Here is a 27,337-nt window from a genome sequence, read left to right on the forward strand (position 1 = left end):
CAGAAGGATGTGGAGGCTTTAGAGAGGGTGCAGAAGAGATTTACCAGAATGTTGCCTGGTATGGAGGGCATTAGCTATGAGGAGCAGTTGAATAAACTCGGTTTGTTCTCACTGGAACGAAAGAGGTTGAGGGGCGACCTGACAGAAATCTAGAAAATTATGAGGGGCATAGACAGAGTGGATACTCAGAGGCTTTTCCCTGGGGTAGAGGGGTCAATTACTAGGGGGCATAGGTTTAAGGTGCGAGGGGCAATGTTTAGAGTAGATGTACGAGGCAAGTTTTTTTACACAGAGGGTAGTGGGTGCCTGGAACTCGCTGCCGGAGGAGGTGATGGAAGCAGGGACGATAGTGACATTTAAGGGGCATCTTGACAAATACATGAATAGGATGGAAATAGAGGGATACGGACCCAGGAAGTGTAGAAGATTGTAGTTTAGTCGGGCAGCATGGTCGGCACAGGCTTGGAGGGCCGAACGGCCTGTTCCTATGCTGTACATTTCTTTGTTCTTTGTTTTATTGATTTAATTTAAATTCCACCAGTGCCTTGATGGGATTTGAACCTACTTTCCTGGAACCTTAGCCTGGGCCTCTCGATTACTAGCCCAGTGACATTACTGAAATTACACTGAAAAAAATGATCAAATCCTTTAATTATCTGTAACACCTCAATTAGCTGATCCCCTGGTATCCTTGGCCGAAGGCATTCCAAGCCTTGTCTGAACAGCTTCCTTGTAGGAGAATTAGGTGGACATTAATTTGTCACATTGTGACCTTACCATCTGGGAAGTCAGGGTGACAGAGATGCAGGTCTTTGCACGTTCGCGCCGGGTTGTGCTGTGTACCCATGGGGTGCTTCATCTGCTCAATCTCCAGCTTCAGTGAGTTCAGAGAACCAAAGATCTCTTCCATTCCGTCTGCGTAGTCCAGATAGTTATCAGGAATCCCCTCTTCTAACAGTTGGCTTGCATCGATGGAACGCTTAGCTCTCGATGACGCGTGCATTGGGAAGGGCTGAATGACCTCACCAGTGGGGCCCTTCAATGAAAAGAAAAGAGAATTTGAATTGATCTAAAAGTAGAAATTATCTCCATAGAGTGGTTCACATGTCCATTGGGCTAAATGGGACCATTCAACAATGTCAACTGAATTTCGTATAATAACTCTACATCGGATGGACACAATGGAACTCACATCTGAGTTGGGGCAGATGAGGAGAAAACATTGAGGGCCACAGCGGACGGGATATTGTGACCTACTGTACAGAGGGGATATTGTGGCCCACTGTACAGAGGGGATACTGTGACTCACTGTACAGAGGGGATACTGTGACTCACTGTACAGAGGGGATATTGTGGCCCACTGTACAGAGGGGATACTGTGACTCACTGTACAGAGGGGATACTGTGACTCACTGTACAGAGGGGATACAGTGACCCACTGTACAGAGGGGATACTGTGACTCACTGTACAGAGGGGATATTGTGACCCACACTGTACAGAGGGGATACTGTGACTCACTGTACAGAGGGGTTACTGTGACTCACTGTACAGAGGGGATACTGTGACTCACACTGTACAGAGGGGATACTGTGACCCACTATACAGAGGGGATACTGTGACTCACTGTACAGAGGGGATACTGTGAACCACACTGTACAGAGGGGATACTGTGACTCACTGTACAGAGGGGATACTGTGACTCACTGTACAGAGGGGATACTGTGACTCACTGTACAGAGGGATATTGTGACCCACACTGTACAGAGGGGACACTGTGACTCGCTGTACAGAGGGGATACTGTGACCCACACTGTACAGAGGGGATACTGTGACCCACACTGTACAGAGGGGATACTGTGACTCACTGTACAGAGGGGATACAGTGACCCACACTGTACAGAGAGATATTGTGACCCACACTGTACAGAGGGGATACTGTGACTCACTGTACAGAGGGGATACTGTGACTCACTGTACAGAGGGGATACTGTGACCCACTGTACAGAGGGGATATTGTGACTCACTGTACAGAGGGGATACTGTGACCCACACTGTACAGAGGGGATACTGTGACTCACTGTACAGAGGGGATACTGTGACTCACTGTACAGAGGGGATACTGTGACTCACTGTACAGAGGGGATACTGTGACCCACTGTACAGAGGGGATACTGTGACCCACACTGTACAGAGGGGATATTGTGACTCACTGTACAGAGGGGATACTGTGACTCACTGTACAGAGGGGATACTGTGACCCACTGTACAGAGGGGATACTGTGACCCACTGTACAGAGGGGATACTGTGACTCACTGTACAGAGGGGATACTGTGACTCACTGTACAGAGGGGATGCTGTGACCCACTGTACAGAGGGGATACTGTGACCCACCCCAATATTACATAATAATTGTACAGTATTGCCCTGTGACTAACCCAGTGGGCAATTCAGCTGCTATTGGACCATTGCTTAACTCCAAAGAGTTCTAACATCAAATTACTGATCGTGATTGCATTTTTCAATTAAAAACCAGTGGACTCACAGGTACACCAGGGGGTCCTTGTATTCCTGTTTCACCTTTGGGACCAGTGAAGCCCTGTGCAGAAATAAAGAAAAATCCGTTAGGAGGAACACCTCGAGTTCCCGACACAGCATTGGGATTTGTTACTGATGTTTCTTTACCAGGAATACATTGATCAGTGCGCCACCTTCATTGTGATTGAATCAGGGGTCGGACATTCTGTTTTGCCGTTTCTACAAGCTGCTCAAATAGCAACAGACCTCGGTGACATCCTCACTCAGAGAGTCAGTTCAGTTCATTATCGGAGCAAGTGACCAGCCGCACTCCATTGTTACACAGACGCTGTCCGGCCCCTTGGACCCCCCTCCCGCCCACCCCCCCCATTCACCTGGCTCTGGACTCATCTGGTTCCTAACCCCATTTATCTCCTTTGGCTCGAGATCCCTCAAACCCTCACCCAACAAAAATCAATCGATATCCGTCTTGAAAGCTCCAATTGACCTCAGACGTAACAGCTATTTTTGGGGGTGGGAGCGAGTTCCACATTCCCACTTCCCTTTCTGACATCACCGTTGGAGGGGCTGCCACTAGATTTAAGAAATAGTTTCTGTCTATCGACCTAATCAAACCACGTGCGTGAGTTGCCCACGTTGAACACGCCGATTCCTGCCAGCTCGGAGTCACTCACAATTGCTTCTGGTCCTGATATTATCTTTTCCAAATGAGAATGGGTTTGATTGAAGTGTTTTGGGTTATGGTTCAAATAGAACACACAGATGAAACTTCACTCTGTGCTGATAAAGAAGGTGCCATCCATTTAATGCAAATTAACACAGATCCAAATCTGGAAAAAGCTTGTGAGGAACATCAGCGAGGAGCGTCACTCACACAGCGAGGAGCGTCACTCACACAGTGAGGAGCGTCACTCACACAGCGAGGGGCGTCACTCACACAGCGAGGAGCGTCACTCACACAGTGAGGAGCGTCACTCACACAGTGAGGAGCGTCACTCACACAGTGAGGAGAGTCACTCACACAGCGAGGAGCGCCACTCACACAGTGAGGAGCGTCACTCACACAGTGAGGAGCGTCACTCACACAGCGAGGAGCGTCACTCACACAGTGAGGAGCGTCACTCACACAGCGAGGAGAGTCACTCACACAGCGAGGAGCGTCACTCACACAGCGAGGAGCGTCACTCACACAGCGAGGAGCGTCACTCACACAGCGAGGAGCGTCACACACACAGCGAGGAGCGTCACTCACACAGCGAGGGGCGTCACACACACAGTGAGGAGAGTCACTCACACAGCGAGGAGAGTCACTCACACAGTGAGGAGAGTCACTCACACAGCGAGGAGCGTCACTCACACAGCGAGGAACGTCACTCACACAGCGAGGAGCGTCACTCACACAGCGAGGAGAGTCACTCACACAGTGAGGAGAGTCACTCACACAGCGAGGAGAGTCACTCACACAGCGAGGAGCGTCACTCACACAGCGAGGAGAGTCACTCACACAGCGAGGAGCGTCACTCACACAGCGAGGAGCGTCACTCACACAGCGAGGAGAGTCACTCACACAGCGAGGAACGTCACTCACACAGCGAGGAGAGTCACTCACACAGCGAGGAGAGTCACTCACACAGCGAGGAACGTCACTCACACAGCGAGGAGCGTCACTCACACAGTGAGGAGAGTCACTCACACAGCGAGGAGCGTCACTCACACAGTGAGGAGAGTCACTCACACAGTGAGGAGAGTCACTCACACAGCGAGGAGCGTCACTCACACAGCGAGGAGAGTCACTCACACAGTGAGGAGAGTCACTCACACAGTGAGGGGCGTCACTCACACAGTGAGGAGAGTCACTCACACAGTGAGGAGCGTCACTCACACAGCGAGGAGAGTCACTCACACAGCGAGGAGCGTCACTCACACAGCGAGGAGAGTCACTCACACAGCGAGGAGAGTCACTCACACAGTGAGGAGAGTCACTCACACAGTGAGGAGCGTCACTCACACAGCGAGGAGAGTCACTCACACAGCGAGGAGCGTCACTCACACAGTGAGGGGCGTCACTCACACAGTGAGGAGCGTCACTCACACAGTGAGGAGAGTCACTCACACAGTGAGGAGAGTCACTCACACAGTGAGGAGCGTCACTCACACAGTGAGGAGCGTCACTCACACAGCGAGGAGCGTCACTCACACAGCGAGGAGCGTCACTCACACAGCGAGGAGAGTCACTCACACAGTGAGGAGAGTCACTCACACAGTGAGGAGCGTCACTCACACAGTGAGGAGAGTCACTCACACAGCGAGGAGAGTCACTCACACAGTGAGGAGAGTCACTCACACAGTGAGGAGCGTCACTCACACAGTGAGGGGCGTCACTCACACAGTGAGGAGAGTCACTCACACAGCGAGGAGCGTCACTCACACAGCGAGGAGAGTCACTCACACAGCGAGGAGAGTCACTCACACAGTGAGGAGAGTCACTCACACAGTGAGGAGCGTCACTCACACAGTGAGGAGAGTCACTCACACAGTGAGGAGAGTCACTCACACAGTGAGGGGCGTCACTCACACAGTGAGGAGCGTCACTCACACAGTGAGGAGAGTCACTCACACAGTGAGGAGCGTCACTCACACAGTGAGGAGCGTCACTCACACAGTGAGGAGAGTCACTCACACAGCGAGGAGCGTCACTCACACAGCGAGGAACGTCACTCACACAGTGAGGAGAGTCACTCACACAGTGAGGAGCGTCACTCACATAGCGAGGAGAGTCACTCACACAGCGAGGAGCGTCACTCACACAGCGAGGAGAGTCACTCACACAGCGAGGAGCGTCACTCACACAGCGAGGAGCGTCACTCACACAGTGAGGAGAGTCACTCACACAGCGAGGAGCGTCACTCACACAGTGAGGGGCGTCACTCACACAGCGAGGAACGTCACTCACACAGTGAGGAGCGTCACTCACACAGTGAGGAGCGTCACTCACACAGCGAGGAGCGTCACTCACACAGTGAGGACAGTCACTCACACAGCGAGGAGAGTCACTCACACAGCGAGGAGCGTCACTCACACAGCGAGGAACGTCACTCACACAGCGAGGAGAGTCACTCACACAGCGAGGAGAGTCACTCACACAGCGAGGAGCGTCACACACACAGCGAGGAGCGTCACTCACACAGCGAGGAGAGTCACTCACACAGCGAGGAGCGTCACTCACACAGCGAGGAGAGTCACTCACACAGCGAGGGGCGTCACTCACACAGCGAGGAGAGTCACTCACACAGCGAGGGGCGTCACTCACACAGCGAGGAGCGTCACTCACACAGCGAGGAACGTCACTCACACAGCGAGGAGAGTCACTCACACAGCGAGGAACGTCACTCACACAGTGAGGAGAGTCACTCACACAGCGAGGAGAGTCACTCACACAGTGAGGGGCGTCACTCACACAGTGAGGAGAGTCACTCACACAGCGAGGAGCGTCACTCACACAGTGAGGAGAGTCACTCACACAGCGAGGAGAGTCACTCACACAGCGAGGAGCGTCACTCACACAGCGAGGAGAGTCACTCACACAGCGAGGGGCGTCACTCACACAGCGAGGAGAGTCACTCACACAGCGAGGAGAGTCACTCACACAGCGAGGAGAGTCACTCACACAGCGAGGAGAGTCACTCACACAGCGAGGAGAGTCACTCACACAGCGAGGAGAGTCACTCACACAGCGAGGAGAGTCACTCACACAGCGAGGAACGTCACTCACACAGCGAGGAGCGTCACTCACACAGCGAGGAGCGTCACTCACACAGCGAGGAGCGTCACTCACACAGCGAGGAGAGTCACTCACACAGCGAGGAGAGTCACTCACACAGTGAGGAGAGTCACTCACACAGTGAGGAGAGTCACTCACACAGTGAGGAACGTCACTCACACAGCAAGGAGAGTCACTCACACAGCGAGGAGAGTCACTCACACAGCGAGGAGCGTCACTCACACAGCGAGGAGCGTCACTCACACAGTGAGGAGCGTCACTCACACAGCGAGGAGAGTCACTCACACAGCGAGGAGCGTCACTCACACAGCGAGGAGCGTCACTCACACAGCGAGGAGCGTCACTCACACAGCGAGGAGAGTCACTCACACAGCGAGGAGCGTCACTCACACAGCGAGGAGAGTCACTCACACAGCGAGGAGAGTCACTCACACAGCGAGGGGCGTCACTCACACAGCGAGGAGAGTCACTCACACAGTGAGGAGAGTCACTCACACAGTGAGGAGAGTCACTCACACAGCGAGGAGAGTCACTCACACAGCGAGGAGAGTCACTCACACAGCGAGGAGCGTCACTCACACAGTGAGGAGAGTCACTCACACAGCGAGGAGCGTCACTCACACAGCGAGGAGCGTCACTCACACAGGGAGGAGAGTCACTCACACAGCGAGGAGCGCCACTCACACAGTGAGGAGCGTCACTCACACAGCGAGGAGCGTCACTCACACAGCGAGGAGCGTCACTCACACAGCGAGGAGAGTCACTCACACAGCGAGGAGCGTCACTCACACAGCGAGGAGCGTCACTCACACAGCGAGGAGCGTCACTCACACAGCGAGGAGCGTCACACACACAGCGAGGAGCGTCACTCACACAGCGAGGGGCGTCACACACACAGTGAGGAGAGTCACTCACACAGCGAGGAGAGTCACTCACACAGTGAGGAGAGTCACTCACACAGCGAGGAGCGTCACTCACACAGCGAGGAACGTCACTCACACAGCGAGGAGCGTCACTCACACAGCGAGGAGAGTCACTCACACAGTGAGGAGAGTCACTCACACAGCGAGGAGAGTCACTCACACAGCGAGGAGCGTCACTCACACAGCGAGGAGAGTCACTCACACAGCGAGGAGCGTCACTCACACAGCGAGGAGCGTCACTCACACAGCGAGGAGAGTCACTCACACAGCGAGGAACGTCACTCACACAGCGAGGAGAGTCACTCACACAGCGAGGAGAGTCACTCACACAGCGAGGAACGTCACTCACACAGCGAGGAGCGTCACTCACACAGCGAGGAGAGTCACTCACACAGCGAGGAGCGTCACTCACACAGTGAGGAGAGTCACTCACACAGTGAGGAGAGTCACTCACACAGCGAGGAGCGTCACTCACACAGCGAGGAGAGTCACTCACACAGTGAGGAGAGTCACTCACACAGTGAGGGGCGTCACTCACACAGTGAGGAGAGTCACTCACACAGTGAGGAGCGTCACTCACACAGCGAGGAGAGTCACTCACACAGCGAGGAGCGTCACTCACACAGCGAGGAGAGTCACTCACACAGCGAGGAGAGTCACTCACACAGTGAGGAGAGTCACTCACACAGTGAGGAGCGTCACTCACACAGCGAGGAGAGTCACTCACACAGCGAGGAGCGTCACTCACACAGTGAGGGGCGTCACTCACACAGTGAGGAGCGTCACTCACACAGTGAGGAGAGTCACTCACACAGTGAGGAGAGTCACTCACACAGTGAGGAGCGTCACTCACACAGTGAGGAGCGTCACTCACACAGCGAGGAGAGTCACTCACACAGCGAGGAGAGTCACTCACACAGTGAGGAGAGTCACTCACACAGTGAGGAGCGTCACTCACACAGCGAGGAGCGTCACTCACACAGCGAGGAGAGTCACTCACACAGTGAGGAGAGTCACTCACACAGTGAGGAGCGTCACTCACACAGTGAGGAGAGTCACTCACACAGCGAGGAGAGTCACTCACACAGTGAGGAGAGTCACTCACACAGTGAGGAGCGTCACTCACACAGTGAGGGGCGTCACTCACACAGTGAGGAGAGTCACTCACACAGCGAGGAGCGTCACTCACACAGCGAGGAGAGTCACTCACACAGCGAGGAGAGTCACTCACACAGTGAGGAGAGTCACTCACACAGTGAGGAGCGTCACTCACACAGTGAGGAGAGTCACTCACACAGTGAGGAGAGTCACTCACACAGTGAGGGGCGTCACTCACACAGTGAGGAGCGTCACTCACACAGTGAGGAGAGTCACTCACACAGCGAGGAGCGTCACACACACAGCGAGGAGAGTCACTCACACAGCGAGGAGCGTCACTCACACAGCGAGGAGAGTCACTCACACAGCGAGGAGCGTCACTCACACAGTGAGGAGAGTCACTCACACAGTGAGGAGCGTCACTCACATAGCGAGGAGAGTCACTCACACAGCGAGGAGCGTCACTCACACAGCGAGGAGAGTCACTCACACAGCGAGGAGCGTCACTCACACAGCGAGGAGCGTCACTCACACAGTGAGGAGAGTCACTCACACAGCGAGGAGCGTCACTCACACAGTGAGGGGCGTCACTCACACAGCGAGGAACGTCACTCACACAGTGAGGAGCGTCACTCACACAGTGAGGAGCGTCACTCACACAGCGAGGAGCGTCACTCACACAGTGAGGACAGTCACTCACACAGCGAGGAGAGTCACTCACACAGCGAGGAGCGTCACTCACACAGCGAGGAACGTCACTCACACAGCGAGGAGAGTCACTCACACAGCGAGGAGAGTCACTCACACAGCGAGGAGCGTCACACACACAGCGAGGAGCGTCACTCACACAGCGAGGAGAGTCACTCACACAGCGAGGAGCGTCACTCACACAGCGAGGAGAGTCACTCACACAGCGAGGGGCGTCACTCACACAGCGAGGAGAGTCACTCACACAGCGAGGGGCGTCACTCACACAGCGAGGAGCGTCACTCACACAGCGAGGAACGTCACTCACACAGCGAGGAGAGTCACTCACACAGCGAGGAACGTCACTCACACAGTGAGGAGAGTCACTCACACAGCGAGGAGAGTCACTCACACAGTGAGGGGCGTCACTCACACAGTGAGGAGAGTCACTCACACAGCGAGGAGCGTCACTCACACAGTGAGGAGAGTCACTCACACAGCGAGGAGAGTCACTCACACAGCGAGGAGCGTCACTCACACAGCGAGGAGAGTCACTCACACAGCGAGGGGCGTCACTCACACAGCGAGGAGAGTCACTCACACAGCGAGGAGAGTCACTCACACAGCGAGGAGAGTCACTCACACAGCGAGGAGAGTCACTCACACAGCGAGGAGAGTCACTCACACAGCGAGGAACGTCACTCACACAGCGAGGAGCGTCACTCACACAGCGAGGAGCGTCACTCACACAGCGAGGAGCGTCACTCACACAGCGAGGAGAGTCACTCACACAGCGAGGAGAGTCACTCACACGGTGAGGAGAGTCACTCACACAGTGAGGAGAGTCACTCACACAGTGAGGAACGTCACTCACACAGCGAGGAGAGTCACTCACACAGCGAGGAGAGTCACTCACACAGCGAGGAGCGTCACTCACACAGCGAGGAGCGTCACTCACACAGTGAGGAGCGTCACTCACACAGCGAGGAGAGTCACTCACACAGCGAGGAGCGTCACTCACACAGCGAGGAGCGTCACTCACACAGCGAGGAGCGTCACTCACACAGCGAGGAGAGTCACTCACACAGCGAGGAGCGTCACTCACACAGCGAGGAGAGTCACTCACACAGCGAGGAGAGTCACTCACACAGCGAGGGGCGTCACTCACACAGCGAGGAGAGTCACTCACACAGCGAGGAGAGTCACTCACACAGTGAGGAGAGTCACTCACACAGCGAGGAGAGTCACTCACACAGCGAGGAGAGTCACTCACACAGCGATGAGCGTCACTCACACAGTGAGGAGAGTCACTCACACAGCGAGGAGCGTCACTCACACAGCGAGGAGCGTCACTCACACAGGGAGGAGAGTCACTCACACAGCGAGGAGAGTCACTCACACAGCGAGGAGCGTCACTCACACAGCGAGGAGAGTCACTCACACAGCGAGGAGCGTCACTCACACAGCGAGGAGCGTCACTCACACAGCGAGGAGCGTCACTCACACAGCGAGGAGAGTCACTCACACAGCGAGGAGCGTCACTCACACAGCGAGGAGAGTCACTCACACAGCGAGGAGAGTCACTCACACAGCGAGGGGCGTCACTCACACAGCGAGGAGAGTCACTCACACAGTGAGGAGAGTCACTCACACAGTGAGGAACGTCACTCACACAGAGAGGAGAGTCACTCACACAGCGAGGAGAGTCACTCACACAGCGAGGAGAGTCACTCACACAGCGAGGAGAGTCACTCACACAGCGAGGAGAGTCACTCACACAGTGAGGAGAGTCACTCACACAGCGAGGAGAGTCACTCACACAGCGAGGAGCGTCACTCACACAGCGAGGAGCGTCACTCACACAGTGAGGAGCGTCACTCACACAGTGAGGAGAGTCACTCACACAGCGAGGAGAGTCACTCACACAGTGAGGAGAGTCACTCACACAGCGAGGAGCGTCACTCACACAGTGAGGAGAGTCACTCACACAGCGAGGAGCGTCACTCACACAGCGAGGAGCGTCACTCACACAGTGAGGAGAGTCACTCACACAGCGAGGAGAGTCACTCACACAGCGAGGAGCGTCACTCACACAGCGAGGAGAGTCACTCACACAGCGAGGAGCGTCACTCACACAGTGAGGAGAGTCACTCACACAGCGAGGAGAGTCACTCACACAGCGAGGAGCGTCACTCACACAGTGAGGAACGTCACTCACACAGCGAGGGGCGTCACTCACACAGCGAGGAGAGTCACTCACACAGCGAGGAGCGTCACTCACACAGCGAGGAACGTCACTCACACAGCGAGGAACGTCACTCACACAGCGAGGAGCGTCACTCACACAGCGAGGAGCGTCACTCACACAGTGAGGAGCGTCACTCACACAGCGAGGAGAGTCACTCACACAGCGAGGAGAGTCACTCACACAGCGAGGAGAGTCACTCACACAGCGAGGAGAGTCACTCACACAGCGAGGAGAGTCACTCACACAGTGAGGAGCGTCACTCACACAGCGAGGAGAGTCACTCACACAGCGAGGAGCGTCACTCACACAGTGAGGAACGTCACTCACACAGTGAGGAACGTCACTCACACAGCGAGGAGCGTCACTCACACAGCGAGGAGCGTCACTCACACAGCGAGGAGCGTCACTCACACAGCGAGGAGCGTCACACACACAGCGAGGAGCGTCACTCACACAGCGAGGAGAGTCACTCACACAGTGAGGAGAGTCACTCACACAGTGAGGAGCGTCACTCACACAGCGAGGAGCGTCACTCACACAGTGAGGAGCGTCACTCACACAGTGAGGAGAGTCACTCACACAGCGAGGAGCGTCACTCACACAGTGAGGAGCGTCACTCACACAGTGAGGAGCGTCACTCACACAGTGAGGAGCGTCACTCACACAGTGAGGAGAGTCACTCACACAGCGAGGAGCGTCACTCACACAGTGAGGAGCGTCACTCACACAGTGAGGAGCGTCACTCACACAGTGAGGAGCGTCACTCACACAGCGAGGAGCGTCACTCACACAGTGAGGAGCGTCACTCACACAGCGAGGAGCGTCACTCACACAGCGAGGAATGTCACATTTCCTGTGTGTTAATAACAGGGATTGCCCTGATGCATCGGTATCGCTTCACCATCACCCCATCACCATCAGCTATCACCATCTACAAACGTTATCTCGAGATATACTCACCGTGGAGCCTTTAGAACCTTTAGGACCAGGTGGACCCTACAAAAGGAAAGCAGGTGTCAGTGTGTACATTTGTTCATGAAGTTGTAACACTGCAGAAGGATCCGGGTGACAATTGGCCGGTCTCAGCTGTGGCTGATTGGCCATCTTGCTACTATTGGCCAATTCTAATTCGCCAATGTCCTTTGGATAAGGAAGTCTGCCGTCCTTCCCCGGTCTGGCCTACCTGTGACTCCAGACCCACAGCAATGGGGCTGACTCTTAACTGACCATCTCTGAAATGGGCCGAGTGAGACAGTTCAATGAGACAATTAAGGATGTGCAACAAACGCTGGCCCAGCCCAGTGACGCCCACTGTGAAAATAATAAAAAACAATTCTCCTCTTTCATTGATAAAACAAGTTAGATTGTTTAGATCTGGGGCTGGTTTAGCACAGTGGGCTAAACAGCTGGCTTGTAATGCAGAACAAGGCCAGCAGCATGAGTTCGATTCCCGTAACAGCCTCCCCGAACAGGCGCCGGAATGTGGCGACTAGGGGGCTTTTCTCAGTAACTTCATTGAAGCCGACTTGTGACAATAAGCCATTATTATTATTATTATTATTATATCAACAGAACAATTGGGAACATTTCCTGGACTGAATTGATTTGACTGATCTTTGGTTTCGGTAAAGTCAGGGCAATTTCCCTTTCTGAAGATTTTGAAGTTCAATACAGCTGATGAAGTGCTCACATCTCCCCTTCCTGCCATTTGGAGATCTATGGGACAACGCGAGATGGGCCTCGCTCTCATTGCCTACCTGAAGGACACGGTAAGTACAGGAGAAGAATGAGCGGCTGCATTTTACATGCAGAAATATATTAGTCTATTTAATTTGAAGCTCCCAAACTCACTCAATAGCTGTTCATACAACAAAGCAATGAACCCATTGTCCACTTTCTCATTGTGTAGATAGTTGGATATTTCTAAGGAATCTCTACAGTGCAGAAGGAGGCCATTCGGCCCGTCGAGTCTGCACTGGCCCTTGAAAAGGGCACCCTACTTAAACCCACGTCTCCGCCCTTCCCCGTAACCCCACCTAACCTTTTGGACACTAAGGGGCAGTTGATCATGGCCAATCCACCTAACCTGCACAGCTTTGGACTGTGGGAGGAAACCGGAGCACCCGGAGGAAACCCACGCACACACGGGGAGAACGTGCAGACTCCGCACAGACAGTCATCCGAGGCCGGAATTGAACCTGGGACCCTGGAGCTGTGAGGCAGCAGTGCTAACCACTGTGCCACCCTGCCGTTTGGGGGCAACTGCATCATGAAATGCACCGAAAGGGTGTTTCAAAGTCAACTTTCCGAATGACGTCCTTCTGAACAGAACTTTGAACCTCCACCCTCCAGACAAAGGTCTCAACATCTCCAAACCTGTCTCAAGGTCAACTTTGGAAAAAATTCACTCAACAGCTTGGCAAAGATGTGATAAAGTCAGTGAACAGTTTTATCAACACCTGGTGCTCAATGCACCAGTTTTCTGTCATGTTGGACCATTTGATACTTACAGTTAATCCAGGAGGACCAGGAGGACCTATAGGGCCAGCTTGACCATGAACACCCTGGAAGAGATTCAGACATGGACTGTAAATGACTGGATACAAGTCTTTAGCGGACTGTGTGGTGCTGGGGGTCTGTGACAGGATGAATATTTTGGAGAACGGGAGGTCAATTGCTCCGGTCACCATTTCGAGAATTGGAATTCAGTTTTAAAATTCTGGAAATGAGAAATGTGGGATTTGTAAAATGGCCGTGAAGGTGTCAGATTACCGTGGGTGGGAGACCTCTTGTCCTATCCAGTCTGGGCCTATGTGAGGCTTGGGACTCTCAGCGATATGCTAGACTCCTAATTACCCTCTGGCGAACACTCAGTCCTGTCCATCCACTGGCAGCTCAAAAGGGCAGCTCACCGTCACCCTCTCAAAACAACGAGGATGGACAATAAATTCCAGCTTTGCCAGAAATTCCCACATCTCAAGAATGGATAAAAATAGATCATACAAAGCTCCGCCACGGTATCAAAGGGCCATCAGGACTCGAAACCGTCAGCTCATTTCTCTCCCTACAGATGCTGCCAGACCTGCTGAGATTTTCCAGCATTTTCTCACAGGATGATTTATCATCTCCCATGGTGGGATTCGAGCTGCGAACCACGGTGCATTGTCCAAGATTTGTGGATTACCAGTTGAGTGATCTATACCACTGGGCCACAGGAGCAAGCCTAGCCTACTGCCCCTGCGATTCCCAGGAGGCCTCCCACCCAAGTGCTAACCAGGCCCGAGTCCACTTAGCTTCCGGGATCAGACCAGACTGGGTGTTTTCAGGTGAGAATGCATGTATACATGCACACAGGTACTTTGAAAGCTGCCATCTCTCAAGTGGCATAGGTGGTAATGGTTTATTTGATAGACACAGAACAATTGGGCACTCAATGCTTACCGTATCTCCTTTCGAACCTTCAGTTCCCTGAGGGCCTGGCATACCTCGGTCACCTTTCTCACCCTGTTCCCCTGGAGGCCCAATCAAACCAATCAAACCCGGATGTCCCTGGAACACAAGACACACACTCACCAATCAATACACATCCCAGCTCCAGGATTGCTAAGTTCACAATGACAATTAATCTTTGAAAATTCACCCATTGCCCTTGTGCTTGCTGGAATACAATGGTTCCTGGTCTGACACAAGCTTTCAATTTTAAAATTCTCATTCTTGTTTTCAAATCCCTCCATGACCTTACCCCTCTCTCTCGTAACCCCCAATCCTCCAACCCCGTTACCTATCGCTCCGCCATTGGCAGCCTGGACCCAGGCTCTGAAATTCCCGCACTAAACCTCTCCGTCTCTCTCTTTTTCTTGGTCACTTATCCCAATAAATCCTCTTGTGGTTTGTTGGAAAGTATTTGATGGAGAGTGTGTGACCCAGGCCTGGGTCGGAGGACCGAGGCGAACGAGCGAGACCAGCTCATTGTCAATGGAAGCATTCATCTTCTGTCCCGTCTGAAACACGTACCTTCTCACCCTTTGTACCAGGGTCACCCTTCAGACCCGGCAATCCAGGAGGACCCTTAAAAAGAGAAAGAAATGTCAGTGTAACCAGCAGGCTCAGCACCTTGTGCAAAAACAAAGGTTAACTCTGATTGTTTTCTTTACAAACCATTGGGCCTGGGGGACCGGTTGGACCAGGGGGACCCGGGAACCCTTGTTCTCCCTAAATTTAATCAAAGAGAAGAGTGTGTTAAACAAATAACACATTTCACATCATCAGAAACAAGAAGATGTTAGTGAAACAAAGGGACTGTAAGAACCAATCGCGTTAGCCTGGAGTAGGAGGCGTTTACTTACAACAGGACCTGGGATTCCTCGCAGTCCCTCCGAACCCGGTTTGCCTGGAGATCCTTGTGGCCCGACTGGGCCGGTTTTACCAGCTGGACCGACGGTGCCTGGGTCACCCTGACACGAAAAAGAGATATCGAGAAGGCTCAATTAGTTCAACACTGCTCCGCCATTCAATAAGAGCACTTTCCTGCCCGCTATCATATCCCATCATTCCTTGAGGCACCAACAATCTGTCTATCCCGGCCCTTAAATATATTCAGCCATGGAGCATCCACAGCCTCTGTGAGAGAGAATCCAAAAGATCCACATTCCCTCCGAGTGAAGTCATTTCTCCTCAGCTCAGCTCGAAACGATCGGTCCCTTTTCCTGAGTCTGAGCCTCTCCCACAACCACCCCAGATACCCCGGCCTGGGGGGACGGGGGACCTCTCAGTATCCACCCAGTCAAGCCCCATCGGAATCTTGTCCATTTTAATCGGATCACCTCTCATTCTTTTAAACTAAAGAGATGTTTGATTCACTCCGCCTCCCAACACAGGACAACCCCTCTCATCCAAGGGACAAATCTAGTGAACCTTTACTAGAGCAAGAAGATACCACTGCACGACTCTTCGCACCTTCACCCAAACTGGTGTTCGAAACTTGGGGCTACAGTCCCAACAGAAGACGTTACAGAAGAGTTTAAATGGGAAATGGAGAGTGACTTGTTAATTGTCAATGTTAAGGGATGTGGAGATAAGGCAGGAACCGAGATTAATAAGAGAGAACCCTCTCACCCTGAATGTCTGGCCTTTGAATGGCTTCTTTATGAACATCTCTCTTTCTTACCTTTGTTCCTTTCTCTCCTTGTCTTCCCTCAGGACCTGAAGGACCATGAGGACCCTGGAAAGCAACAAAGAAAAACATCTTAAAGGTGTTCTTAACTGAAGAGGAGAGTGTTGAAAATACTCTGTGCTGAATTGAATGGAGATTGGCAGAGATTGTGTTTGGTGTGTCTATGTGAGTGTGTGTGTATGTGTGTGTGTGTGTGTGTGTGTGTGTGTGTGTGTGTGCGCTTGTTACAGAGAGTGTTGGCGTGTTCATACCCACCCTCTTTCCTGGAGGACCAGGTGGCCCTGCCTCACCAGTTGGACCAGGAGAACCCTAGGAAAAGAAAGGCAATATTAGAATCTTTGTTCAGAGCAGGAATATCGAAAATAGGAGGAGCCCATTCAGCCCTTTGAGCCAGGTCCACCATTCAATGAGATCATGGTGGAACACACAACACCATTTTCCTGCACTATCCCCATATCCCTTGATGTTTTTAATATGTAGAAATCTATCGCCCTCTGTTTGGAACACGCTCAGTGATCGAGCTTCCACTGTCCTCTGGGCAGAGAATTCCAAAGATTCCCCCACTCTCTGAGTGAAGAAATTCCTCCTCATCTCAGTCCACATCCAAACCATTGATATAGATTGGGAATAACTGGGTCCCAATCACTGATCCTTGTGGTACCTCACGAGTAGCAGCCTGCCCGTTATCATCGCGAGACAAGCGTTTATAGTCGCTTTTAAGTTTCTTCCCAGTTTACTTTCATATTATACAAACAAGGATCAGGAGGAGGCCATTTGACCCCTGTACCCTACCTACCCTCCAATAACCTTTCACCCCCTTGCTTACCAATAATCTATCCACCTCTATTTTCTGTCTGTTAATAATTCTCAGTCCATGTTGGCTTATTACCTCAATTCCATGTGCTCTAATTTTATTTTCTAACCTCGTGTTTAGGACCTTATCAAAAGTCATCTGAAAATCCAAATGAATCACATGCACTGGCTCTGCTTTATCTATAGTAACATCCTCAAAAACACCAACAGGTTTGTCAAACATCATTTCCCTTTCTTAAATCCAGGCTGACTCGGTTGAATCCTACTATTATTTTCTAAATGTCCTGTTATCACATCCATTAGAATAGATTCTAGCATTTTTCCGACAACCGATGTCAGGCTAACAGGTTTGTAGTTCCCAGGTTTCTCTCCCTTCTTTCGTAAACATTGGGGTTACATTTGCCACCTTCCAATCTGCAGTATCTATTCCAGAGTCTCTAGAATTTTGGAAGATGACCATTAACGCGCTCACTATCTGTACCGCCATCTCTTCCAGCACTCGGAGATGTAGATCACTGGGTCCAGGGGATTTATCTGCTTTCAGTCCCGTTAATTTTTCCAGTATTACTTTTCCACTGATACTAATTTCTTTCAGTCCCTCATTCTCGCCAGTCCTGTGTTTCTCTAGTATTTCCGGCAGTTTGATTGATCTCCATCCACGAAGACAGCCTCAAATGATTTGTCCTGTTTCCCTGTCATTTCCTTATGACCCATCGTAAATCTCCGGCCTCTGGCTGGAATGGACTCACATTTGTCTTTGCTAATCTTTCCCGTTATCATAGCGAGACAAGCGTTTATAGTCGCTTTTAAGTTTCTTCCCAGTTTACTTTCATATTATACAAACAAGGATCAGGAGGAGGCCATTTGACTCCTGTACCCTACCTACCCTCCAATAACCTTTCACCCCCTTGCTTACCAATAATCTATCCACCTCTATCTTAAAAATATGTTTCCAGGAAGTGGAACTCACAACCCTCTGGGAAACAAACTTTATCTACATTTTAAATAGGTGACCACTTATTTTTAAACAGTGACCCATTCATTCTAGATTCTCCGACAAGAGGAAACATCCTCTCCACATCGATCCTGTCAATAGCCCTCAGGGTCTTATATGTTTCAATCAAGTTTACCTCTTAGTCCTCTAAACTCTAGCGGATGCAAATCTAATCTCTCCAGCCTTTCCTCATAAGACAACCCTCCCATTCCAGTTAATAGTCCGGTAAATCTTCTCTGAACTGCTTCCAACACATTTACATCGTTCCTGAAATAAGGAGACCAATACTGTGCACAATTCTCTAGGTGCGCCCTCACTAATGCCCTATACAACTGAAGCATAATATCCCTACTTTTATATTCAATTCCCCTCACAATAAAAGATAACATTTTATTAGATTTCCTAATTACTTGCTGTATGCTTTCTGGCCTTCTGTGATTCATATTATATTTTCTCTTTCTTTATTAATTCTTGGTCCTCCTCTGCTGAATTCTAAAATCCTTCCATTTCTCAGGATTACTCTTTTTGGCAACTTTATCATCCTTTTCTAATCCAATCTTTAACTTCTCTTGTTCTCCATGATGGATCACCTTTACTGCCGGACTTTTGTGCCTGAAAGGAATGTAAATTTGTTGTGAATCATGTGTTAATTCTTTAAATGCTAATTATTGCCTGTCTCCTGTCACGATCTACCTCAGCCAGTTTGCCGTCACACCTTTTTTTAGATTAAAGACCTTAGTTTTGGATTGAACTACATCACTTTCAAACTTAATATAAAATATCCGTCATATTATGGTCACTCTTCCCTAAAGGCTCCTTTACAACAAGATTATTGATCAGCCCTTTCTCATTGCATAAGACTAAAATTGTTTTGTTGGTTCTTCAACATACTGTCCTCGCAAACCACCTCGTTATGCATTCCAGGAATTTGTCCTCCACAGCATTAGTGCTCTTAGATTTATCCAGTCCATGTGTAGATTGAAGTGTCCCGTGATTACTGTATTGTCCCCGTTATATGCAGCTCTAATTTCCTGATTTATACCGTTCCTCACGTTACCACTACAGACTGTAAACAGCTTCTATCATTCTTTTCTGCCCATTGCTGTTTCTTAGCTGCTACATCTGATTCTGATCAAAGATCTTCTCTCGTTAATGTACTGATCCCATCCTTTATTAACACCTCCTTTTTCCCATCCTTCCTAAATGTTGGGGGTATCGTACTCTGGTGGTCTTAGTAGGCTAGTGGTCTTGTCCTCTGGTGTGAAACATGACTGCTGATTGGAGCCTGGGCCAGGTTTGTGCCCACACTCTCTCTCATGTTATTCAAGGCACCATGCAACGCTGGATATTATGTTTCCCTCCATCCATCACTGTCAGCCCAGCTACCTCTTACCCTCCACCATCTCATTTTGTCCAAAACTCCAGAGAACAGATTTTTCTGTGTCCTTCATTCCTGGAAATCAATTTGCTTATTTGCTGTTTTGTCTGAATATTTCTGACCGGTTTCAGACCCAGACTGCATTCTCCGTCCCTCAGTTTGGGGATATTTAATCTCTGCTCTATCAGGGTTTGTTTGACTGCCCTTCTGGTTTGAATCTAATTCAGGAGGATTGCTGGGTTTTCTCTAACCGAGGGTCTCTGAGGCCAGTTACAGCTCCCTGATTGTGTTACCTGCACAGATTCTCAATTGAATAGTGTGACCCTGGGGTCGGGAGCTGATCTCCCGGTTACCTAATCCTCCTTCAAAATTAACTCCATTAACCTATGTCCATTCTCAATCAGTTTTTAAACTCACAATCTGTCCAGGTTCACCATCTTCTCCTTTATCACCTGAAGGTCCATCTTGGCCCTGTTGAGAAACATTAAGCCACGTCACCAGGGGTCTGTGTCTATTTCATCTCTTTTGAAGATAGTTAATGTGTTAATCCTCTCACATTTAATCCAATCATATCTCCATCTAGAAGAACAAACCACTTTGCAATAATTAATACTATTTGACCCTGAGGTTCAGATCATCAGACATTCACATCAGGACAAGAGTTCACCAACCATGATATCCAATGAATGTAATATATTTAACTCGAGGGAACTGGATTAATACACTGAAGATGTTTATCAGAAGATATTAAATCGTTTATTCGACGGAATGGCAATAATCTATTCGCCAAAACTACATTAACCTTACCGGAGGCCCAGCTTCACCAGGAGGTCCGGGGTCACCAGGGAAACCAACTGGTCCCTAAGAGAAGGGGAAGAAAGATCAAAATATCAGGAGAGCAGAGTAATGAGCAGGAGAGAGTCTACAGCCGGGACTGGTGTCTGGGGGAACCCAGGTTTGGTTGAAATCCTGTTGAGTGTGACCGGGTAACTGCGCCAGTTACCCAGAGGAGCAGCAGAGAGATGACACTCGATTGAAGAAAGTGAGGATGCAGGGACATGGGTCAGAGTTTTCATCCGTGTGGTGGGTAGCAGGAGTCGGGGTGATTCTTGGCTCGGCCTGCCCGCCTCGGGGGTGGGCTGCGGGCTGATGACAGGCCCGCTGACTGGAAGGCAGCTCCGGGGGCAGCTACTGGGTTCCGGGATTGGCTGGGTAAAGAAATCCACCTCAGTGCTGTGCAACTTCATCCCAGTTGAAATAAAAACACTTCACCCCTTAGCCCCTCCCACACACTCCCCATGCCCCACCCATGCCTTCATGCCAGGTAACGCCCCTTGACCCATCCACTCATGGCCACCTATGCCAACCTATGGCACTTCCAATGCCCATTGACCCAATGCACAATGCAAAGAACAAATGGAACTGAGAGTGACAGTGAGATGTGTGAATGGAAATGCTTTGTCATTGTTTCGCTCATTGCTTTCCACGGTGTTAAAAAAAGTAATTTCACGAAAAGGTAACCAAACGTATCAATGATCCAGACCCTTGAAAGAATCAATAACAGAGAGCACTTAACCCTGATCAATAAACATTGTGAAATTGACAGCAGAGATCAGGGAGCCAGAACTGTCTGTCAGGCAAGGTTTTCTCTGGGACGTAACCATTTCAACAAAGTCCCTTTCAAAGTGTTGGCACAGACATGCTGGCAGAATGGCCACCCTTTATGCTTTAAGACAGTATCATTCTAGAAGATTGGAGCTTGACCTATATTCTGTTGAAATGTGAAAAGTGAAAGAAGGCTGATTCATCAACGAAAGGTTCTGGAGGTTGTTTGCAGCTTGAAGGAGAAGTTGGGATGCAGAGTAATCACAAGTGGGGGTGTTTGTTGAAACGTTCGTATACTCACAGGACTTCCCTTCGGACCATCATCACCGGGAGGACCTTTAGGACCTGGAGGTCCGGCAGAGCCAGAGGGTCCAGATTCACCTTTCTCACCCCGTTCACCTTTAGGCCCCTGCAGAGGATTAAAAAATCTCTTTAGATGTACAGAATCAGGAAAACTGCAGGTGCTGTAACTTACAATGGACAGGCCAGAATAATACTGAGCGAGTGCTGCACTGTCAGAGTGTCAGTACTGAGGGAGTGCCGCACTGTCAGAGGGTCAGTGCTGAGGGAGTGCTGCACTGTCAGAGTGTCAGTACTGAGGGAGTGCCGCACTGTCAGAGGGTCAGTACTGAGGGAGTCCTGCACTGTCAGAGGGTCAGTACTGAGGGAGTGCTGCACTGTCAGAGGGTCAGTACTGAGGGAGTGCTGCACTGTCAGAGGGTCAGTACTGAGGGAGTGTTGCACTGTCAGAGGGTCAGTACTGAGGGAGTGCTGCACTGTCAAAGGGTCAGTACTGAGGGAGTGCTGCACTGTCAGAGTGTCAGTACTGAGGGAGTGCTGCACTGTCAGAGGGTCAGTACTGAGGGAGTCCTGCACTGTCAGAGGGTCAGTACTGAGGGAGTACCGCACTGTCAGAGGGTCAGTACTGAGGGAGTGCCGCACTGTCAGAGGGTCAGTACTGAGGGAGTGCTGCACTGTCAGAGGGTCAGTACTGAGAGAGTGCCGCACTGTCAGAGGTCAGTACTGAGGGAACGCTGCACTGTCAGAGGGTCAGTACTGAGGGAGTGCTGCACTGTCAGAGGGTCAGTACTGAGGGAGTGCCGCACTGTCAGAGGGTCAGTACTGAGGGAGTGCCGCACTGTCAGAGGGTCAGTACTGAGGGAGTGCCGCACTGTCAGAGGGTCAGTACTGAGGAGCACAATCTTAGAGATGCTGTCTTTTACCATCTGTTTATTGTCCTCTCTGAAGACATCCCATAGGTGTATTTGAAGTTGAATTCTGCCCAGTGACCTGCCCAATAGTTATCCCTGAACCAACATTGGGCTGATATCACATTGCTGGTTGATGGATCTTGCTGTGCACAGACAGCTTGTTGCTTTTTTTACGTTACAGCTGGGCCTTCACAACTGGTGCAAGGAGCTCATTGAGGTCCAGTGCTTGTGAACGACACGTGATAAATTCGGGAAGACTGACAGGCTGGCAGCATGTGCGGAGAGAAACAGTGTTAACGTTCTGAGTCCACTTCTTCAGAGCTCGGGTCCGATGGATCTGAAGCGTTAACTCGGTTTCTCTCCAGGGGGTGCCGGACCCTCGGAGATTATCCAGCAATCCCAGTTTATATTTCACATTTCCAGCATCTGCAGTCTTGTGCTTTTATTTTTCTCTTTATCACCACCCCGGATCAGACTCCAACAGTGACTCGGACACTGGACAGAAACCCCAATATTTTATTTGAATTTTGTAAGACTGTGAGGAAAGGATTCCTTGCTCCGGGAGGGAGTGCACAGAAAATAGGGATATGATTTATTAAAACAAACTTTCTTACTAACGTAGTATTAAAATATCTTTAACATCACACCAGAAAGTAGCTGACAATGACCCCTTAGACAATGCTAATCAATACAGTGACACAATAACCCTTAACTGCTATCTTTATTCCCACTTAAACAGCAAGAAAAAATCCATCTCAGCTCTAAATCCATCTTAAACACTAATGTCTCAGAGGAATACTTGCTTTACAGAGATATTCTTTGAGAAAGAGAACTCTTGACACTGCTTTACAGAAAAGATCTGACTCCTGTCAGGCCCATGCAGAAACTCTGACTATAAGTCCTCGAAGATTGTTTCAGCTGGATTGTTTCAGCAATCCCTTGTCCTCAGACAAGTCTGCGCTGCTTTAAATACAGTTAATCTCTTTTAACTAACCTAGAGTGAGAACAAACTGCCTAACTTGTCATCTCAGCTTTAGCCAGATCAGGGGCGAGATTCTCCGAAAACTGGCGCGATGTCCGGGGCACGGCGCCAAAAATGGCGCGGATCACTCCGGCGTCGGCCCCCCACAAACAACGTAAATTCTCTGGCCCCGAATGGGCTAGCAGCAGCGTGACGCCATTCGCGATGGCGTCACCCGACATGGACGGTGACGCCGTGCGGCGTGACGGCTCAAAAGACACGCCCCCCCCACCCCAGAAGACCCGACAAGATGGCCGCCCACCGCGCCGCTCCGAGGTTCCAGGACCACGACATCGAGGCGCTCCTGGACGCAGTGGAGGAGAGGAGGGGGTCCCTGTACCCCGGACACGGCCGCAGGGTCGCCCCACGCCACAGCCGGCGTCTGTGGAGGGAGGTGGCAGAGGCCGTCACCGCTGTGGCCCTGACACCACGGACAGGCACCCAGTGCCACAAGAAGGTGAACGACCTCGTCAGGGCAGCCAGGGTGAGACCCCCCCCCTCCCTGCCCGATGTGCGGCACACCCCCAGGTGAAACCAACCCTAACCCTAACCTCCGCACTATACTCGCAACCGATGGCGTGCATTCGTATACCTGTCTAATACTGTTGCCCTGTACCCCCGCCACCCCCCCCCCCCCCCCACAGGAGAAGCGCGCACACAACAATAGGGAGCATGTGAGGACTGGAGGAGGCCCCGCTGATGAGAGGCCACTGACCGAACACGAGGAAAGGGCCCTGGAACTGGCTGGCGGACCTGAGGACCGGGAGGTTGCTGATGCAGAGGTCGGGGGCCCACCAGCAAGTGAGCCACCACCAGCCTGGGGGATATGAGCCTCCCCCATATCCCCTCTCTCCCATAACCCCCCTCCCCCATATCCCCCATCCCCCGTATCCGCCATATCCCCCCTCCCCCATATCCCCCAGATCACCCCTCCCCCATATTCCCCCTCCCATATCCCCTCTCTCCCATAACCCCCCTCCCCCCATATCCCCCCTCCCCTGTATCCGCCATATCCCCCCTCCACCATAACCTCCCTCCCCCATATCCCCTCTCTCCCATAACCCCCCTCCCCCATATCCCCCATACCCCCCTCCCTGTATCCGCCATATCCCCCCTCCCCATATCCCCCCTCCCCCATATCCCCTCTCCCCCATATCCCCCCTCCCCCATATCACCTGATCACTGCCTGCGTGTCTAACCATGCATGCTTCATTGTGTATCGCAGGAGCAAACGTCGAGGCACCCATCCCCGCAGATGCCGCAGGGCGACCACGGGATATGGAGAGACCCGGACCCTCTGGCACGCGACGCCCGCAGGATGCCGCAGGGCGACCACGGGAGACGGAGAGACCTGGAGCAAGAGGGTGATGACGCCCCCGTCTCGTGTGGGTGCGGCGACGCAGGCGTGTGCCACCCAGCGACGAGGGGGGCAGCCACAAGCCCCCGTCGCAGCCGAGCCACGAAACCTCTATCCAGGACACTCCTACCCAGGGCACCCCTACCCAGGGCACCCCTACCCAGGTGACCCCTACCCAGGACACCCCTACCCAGGACACCCCTACCCAGGGCACCCGGACCCAGGGCACCCCGACCCAGGGCACCCCTACCCAGGGCACCCCTACCCAGGTGACCCCTACCCAGGAGACCCCTACCCAGGAAACCGAAATACCGGACAGTGACACAGATTGGATGGGTGGAGACGAACCGCCACCCCAAAGTGCCATGGACTCAGAGTGGGACGAAGAGCACGACACAACGCCACTGCTGTCTCCAACACCCTCCGCCATCGCAGAGATGCTCACCTCGGTTGGGCACTTTAGTGATGAGGCGTCTGGTACACTCACTGGTGCGCACAACACAGCCGTCCCGGTACAGCAGGTGGAGGTAGGAGCAGCAGAGGGGCCGGGCGGTCGGAGGGCAGCCCAGCCCAAGCGAACATCTGCCGTCCAGGTGGATCCCGGGTTCCTGGAGTTACCACACCCACCCATAGCCCCGATAAAACCACCGAATCTGGGACGAGCGAAGAGGGTGACGGCCGGCTTGCGGCAGCTGCAGTCGCAGGTGGAGGAGTCCACCCGCGTCCAGGAGCTGGCAGTGGTGCCGGTCATGCGTGCCACCCAGGCTGACACCGCACGGGTGGCGTCCGCTGTTGAGGCAATGGGTGCAACGGTGTCAGACATGGGGAGCGGTTTGCGATGCCTGGGGCTTTCTGTGCAGGTGGCGTCTGTGGCCCAGGACATGGCTGCCCTCTCACAGGAGGCCATGAGCCAGAGCCAGCGCCAGCGGCAGATGGCAGAGGCGCTCAACGCCATGGCCCAGTCTCAGCAGGCCATGGCCCAGTCTCAGCAGGCCATGGCCCAGTCTCAACAGGCCATGGCCCAGTCTCAGCAGGCCATGGCCCAGTCTCTGCAGGCCATGGCCCAGTCTCAGCAGGCCATGGCCCAGTCTCTGCAGGCCATGGCCCAGTCTCAGCAGGCCATGGCCCAGTCTCAGCAGGCCATGGCCCAGTCTCAACAGGCCATGGCCCAGTCTCAGCAGGCCATGGCCCAGTCTCAGCAGGCCATGGCCCAGTCTCTGCAGGCCATGGCCCAGTCTCAGCAGGCCATCGCTGAGGGCATCGGCACCATTGCCCATGTGCTAGTCGGCGTCGCACAGTCACAGACAGGGATGGCCAACTCCCTGAGCTCCATTCCTGCAAACCTGCAGACCCTTGTCGATACCAGCACGGGCCTCCAGGAGTGGCAGCGCCAGGTGTTGGAGGGGCGTCGGATGGCCGGTCCGTTCGCACCCCCGACCCATGTAGAGGCTTAAGGGCCATTGGGCACCCCGAGGGAGGAAGAGTTGCTGGCGCCCATCCCTGGTCCCCCTGTAGGGGAGGTCCAGGAACACTGCAGCACCTCGGACTCCCCCCCCTTCCGTCCCAGGTGCATCAGGTGGGCAATGGGCAGGACAGGCTGGCAGCTCGCCATCCCAGTCGCCCGGGCCGCAGCCTGGCCCATCTAGGCCAGGACGCCTCAGGAAACGGCCGCCAAAGGGATCCCGAGTCAGAGGGCAGGAATCACAGGAGTCCACCTCCAGTTCTGCTGTACCGTCTGGGGAACCACCTAGGCGTAGTCAAAGGGCCCGTAAGGCCAAACAATTAGACAGTTAGTAAGTTGGCACGGCTTCAGGGCACAGACGGGTTTTAGGGGCTAGGGCACGTGCATGAACTGTTTGTTATTGAAGTCAATGTTACACCTACAGAAGCTGCCTTTGTGCTCTGTCCAAAGCGTGTGGGGCTGTCATGTACGTTGAGCGCAAGTGTGTGTGTGAGGGGTGGTCTTACCTCAGCCTCAGGTGAGTCTGCCCCCTTCCCCCTGGGCCGCCCTCACCATCCCCCCGGGCAGAGGACGGGACCGTGCGCTGCAGTGTCACAGCCGCATGCAGGGATGGTCCGGGTGGATGGTGGTACTGTGGCCATGGGTCAGACATCGTCCGACGATGTAGAGCCAGGAGCTCATCGCAGGGCGGGTTGTCATCATCCTCCATGGCCTGCAATAGACACGCGTCCACCCGCAACTGTGTGAGCCCGGCCCGTTGTGCCGCAGGTGGATCGGCAATGGGGGGGGGGTGGTGTGCATGCGGGTGGGGTGGGTGGGGTTGGGGAGGGGGGTGAGGGTGCTGGGTGGGTGGATGGCTGGGGGGGGGGGGGGGGAGGGTGTTCGGGTGTTGCCATGGTGTGTGGTATGGGGCCATACTACCCGATTCCCACGCCCATCTAGTCAGTGAAGCGGGCGGCTATCAGCCTGTCCCGTGCCCACTGGCCCAGCCGGTAACGGTGGAGAGCCATCCGCCCATGTCTAGCCCGTCTGCCCTGACCATTGCCCCC

The 27,337-nt window shown here is 52.7% G+C and overlaps 1 protein-coding gene across 1 annotated transcript in view; it reads right to left on the bottom strand.

Moving 5' to 3' along the window:
* Positions 1-27,337, bottom strand: part of LOC140399362 (uncharacterized) — a 166,522-nt gene that overhangs the window by 36,704 nt on the left and 102,481 nt on the right. Inside the window, exons 24-36 of the mRNA XM_072488934.1 lie at positions 21,539-21,646; positions 20,440-20,493; positions 20,050-20,103; positions 16,703-16,756; positions 16,442-16,495; positions 15,621-15,728; positions 15,433-15,486; positions 15,289-15,342; positions 14,716-14,823; positions 13,785-13,838; positions 12,235-12,270; positions 2,545-2,598; positions 778-1,036 (exon numbers count right to left, since the gene is read on the bottom strand). Coding sequence (XP_072345035.1) covers positions 778-1,036; positions 2,545-2,598; positions 12,235-12,270; positions 13,785-13,838; positions 14,716-14,823; positions 15,289-15,342; positions 15,433-15,486; positions 15,621-15,728; positions 16,442-16,495; positions 16,703-16,756; positions 20,050-20,103; positions 20,440-20,493; positions 21,539-21,646 — 1,051 coding nt within the window. The remainder of the gene's footprint in view (positions 1-777; positions 1,037-2,544; positions 2,599-12,234; positions 12,271-13,784; positions 13,839-14,715; positions 14,824-15,288; positions 15,343-15,432; positions 15,487-15,620; positions 15,729-16,441; positions 16,496-16,702; positions 16,757-20,049; positions 20,104-20,439; positions 20,494-21,538; positions 21,647-27,337) is intronic.

Source organism: Scyliorhinus torazame, chromosome 22, assembly GCF_047496885.1.
Source record: "Scyliorhinus torazame isolate Kashiwa2021f chromosome 22, sScyTor2.1, whole genome shotgun sequence".
NCBI lineage: Eukaryota > Metazoa > Chordata > Chondrichthyes > Carcharhiniformes > Scyliorhinidae > Scyliorhinus > Scyliorhinus torazame.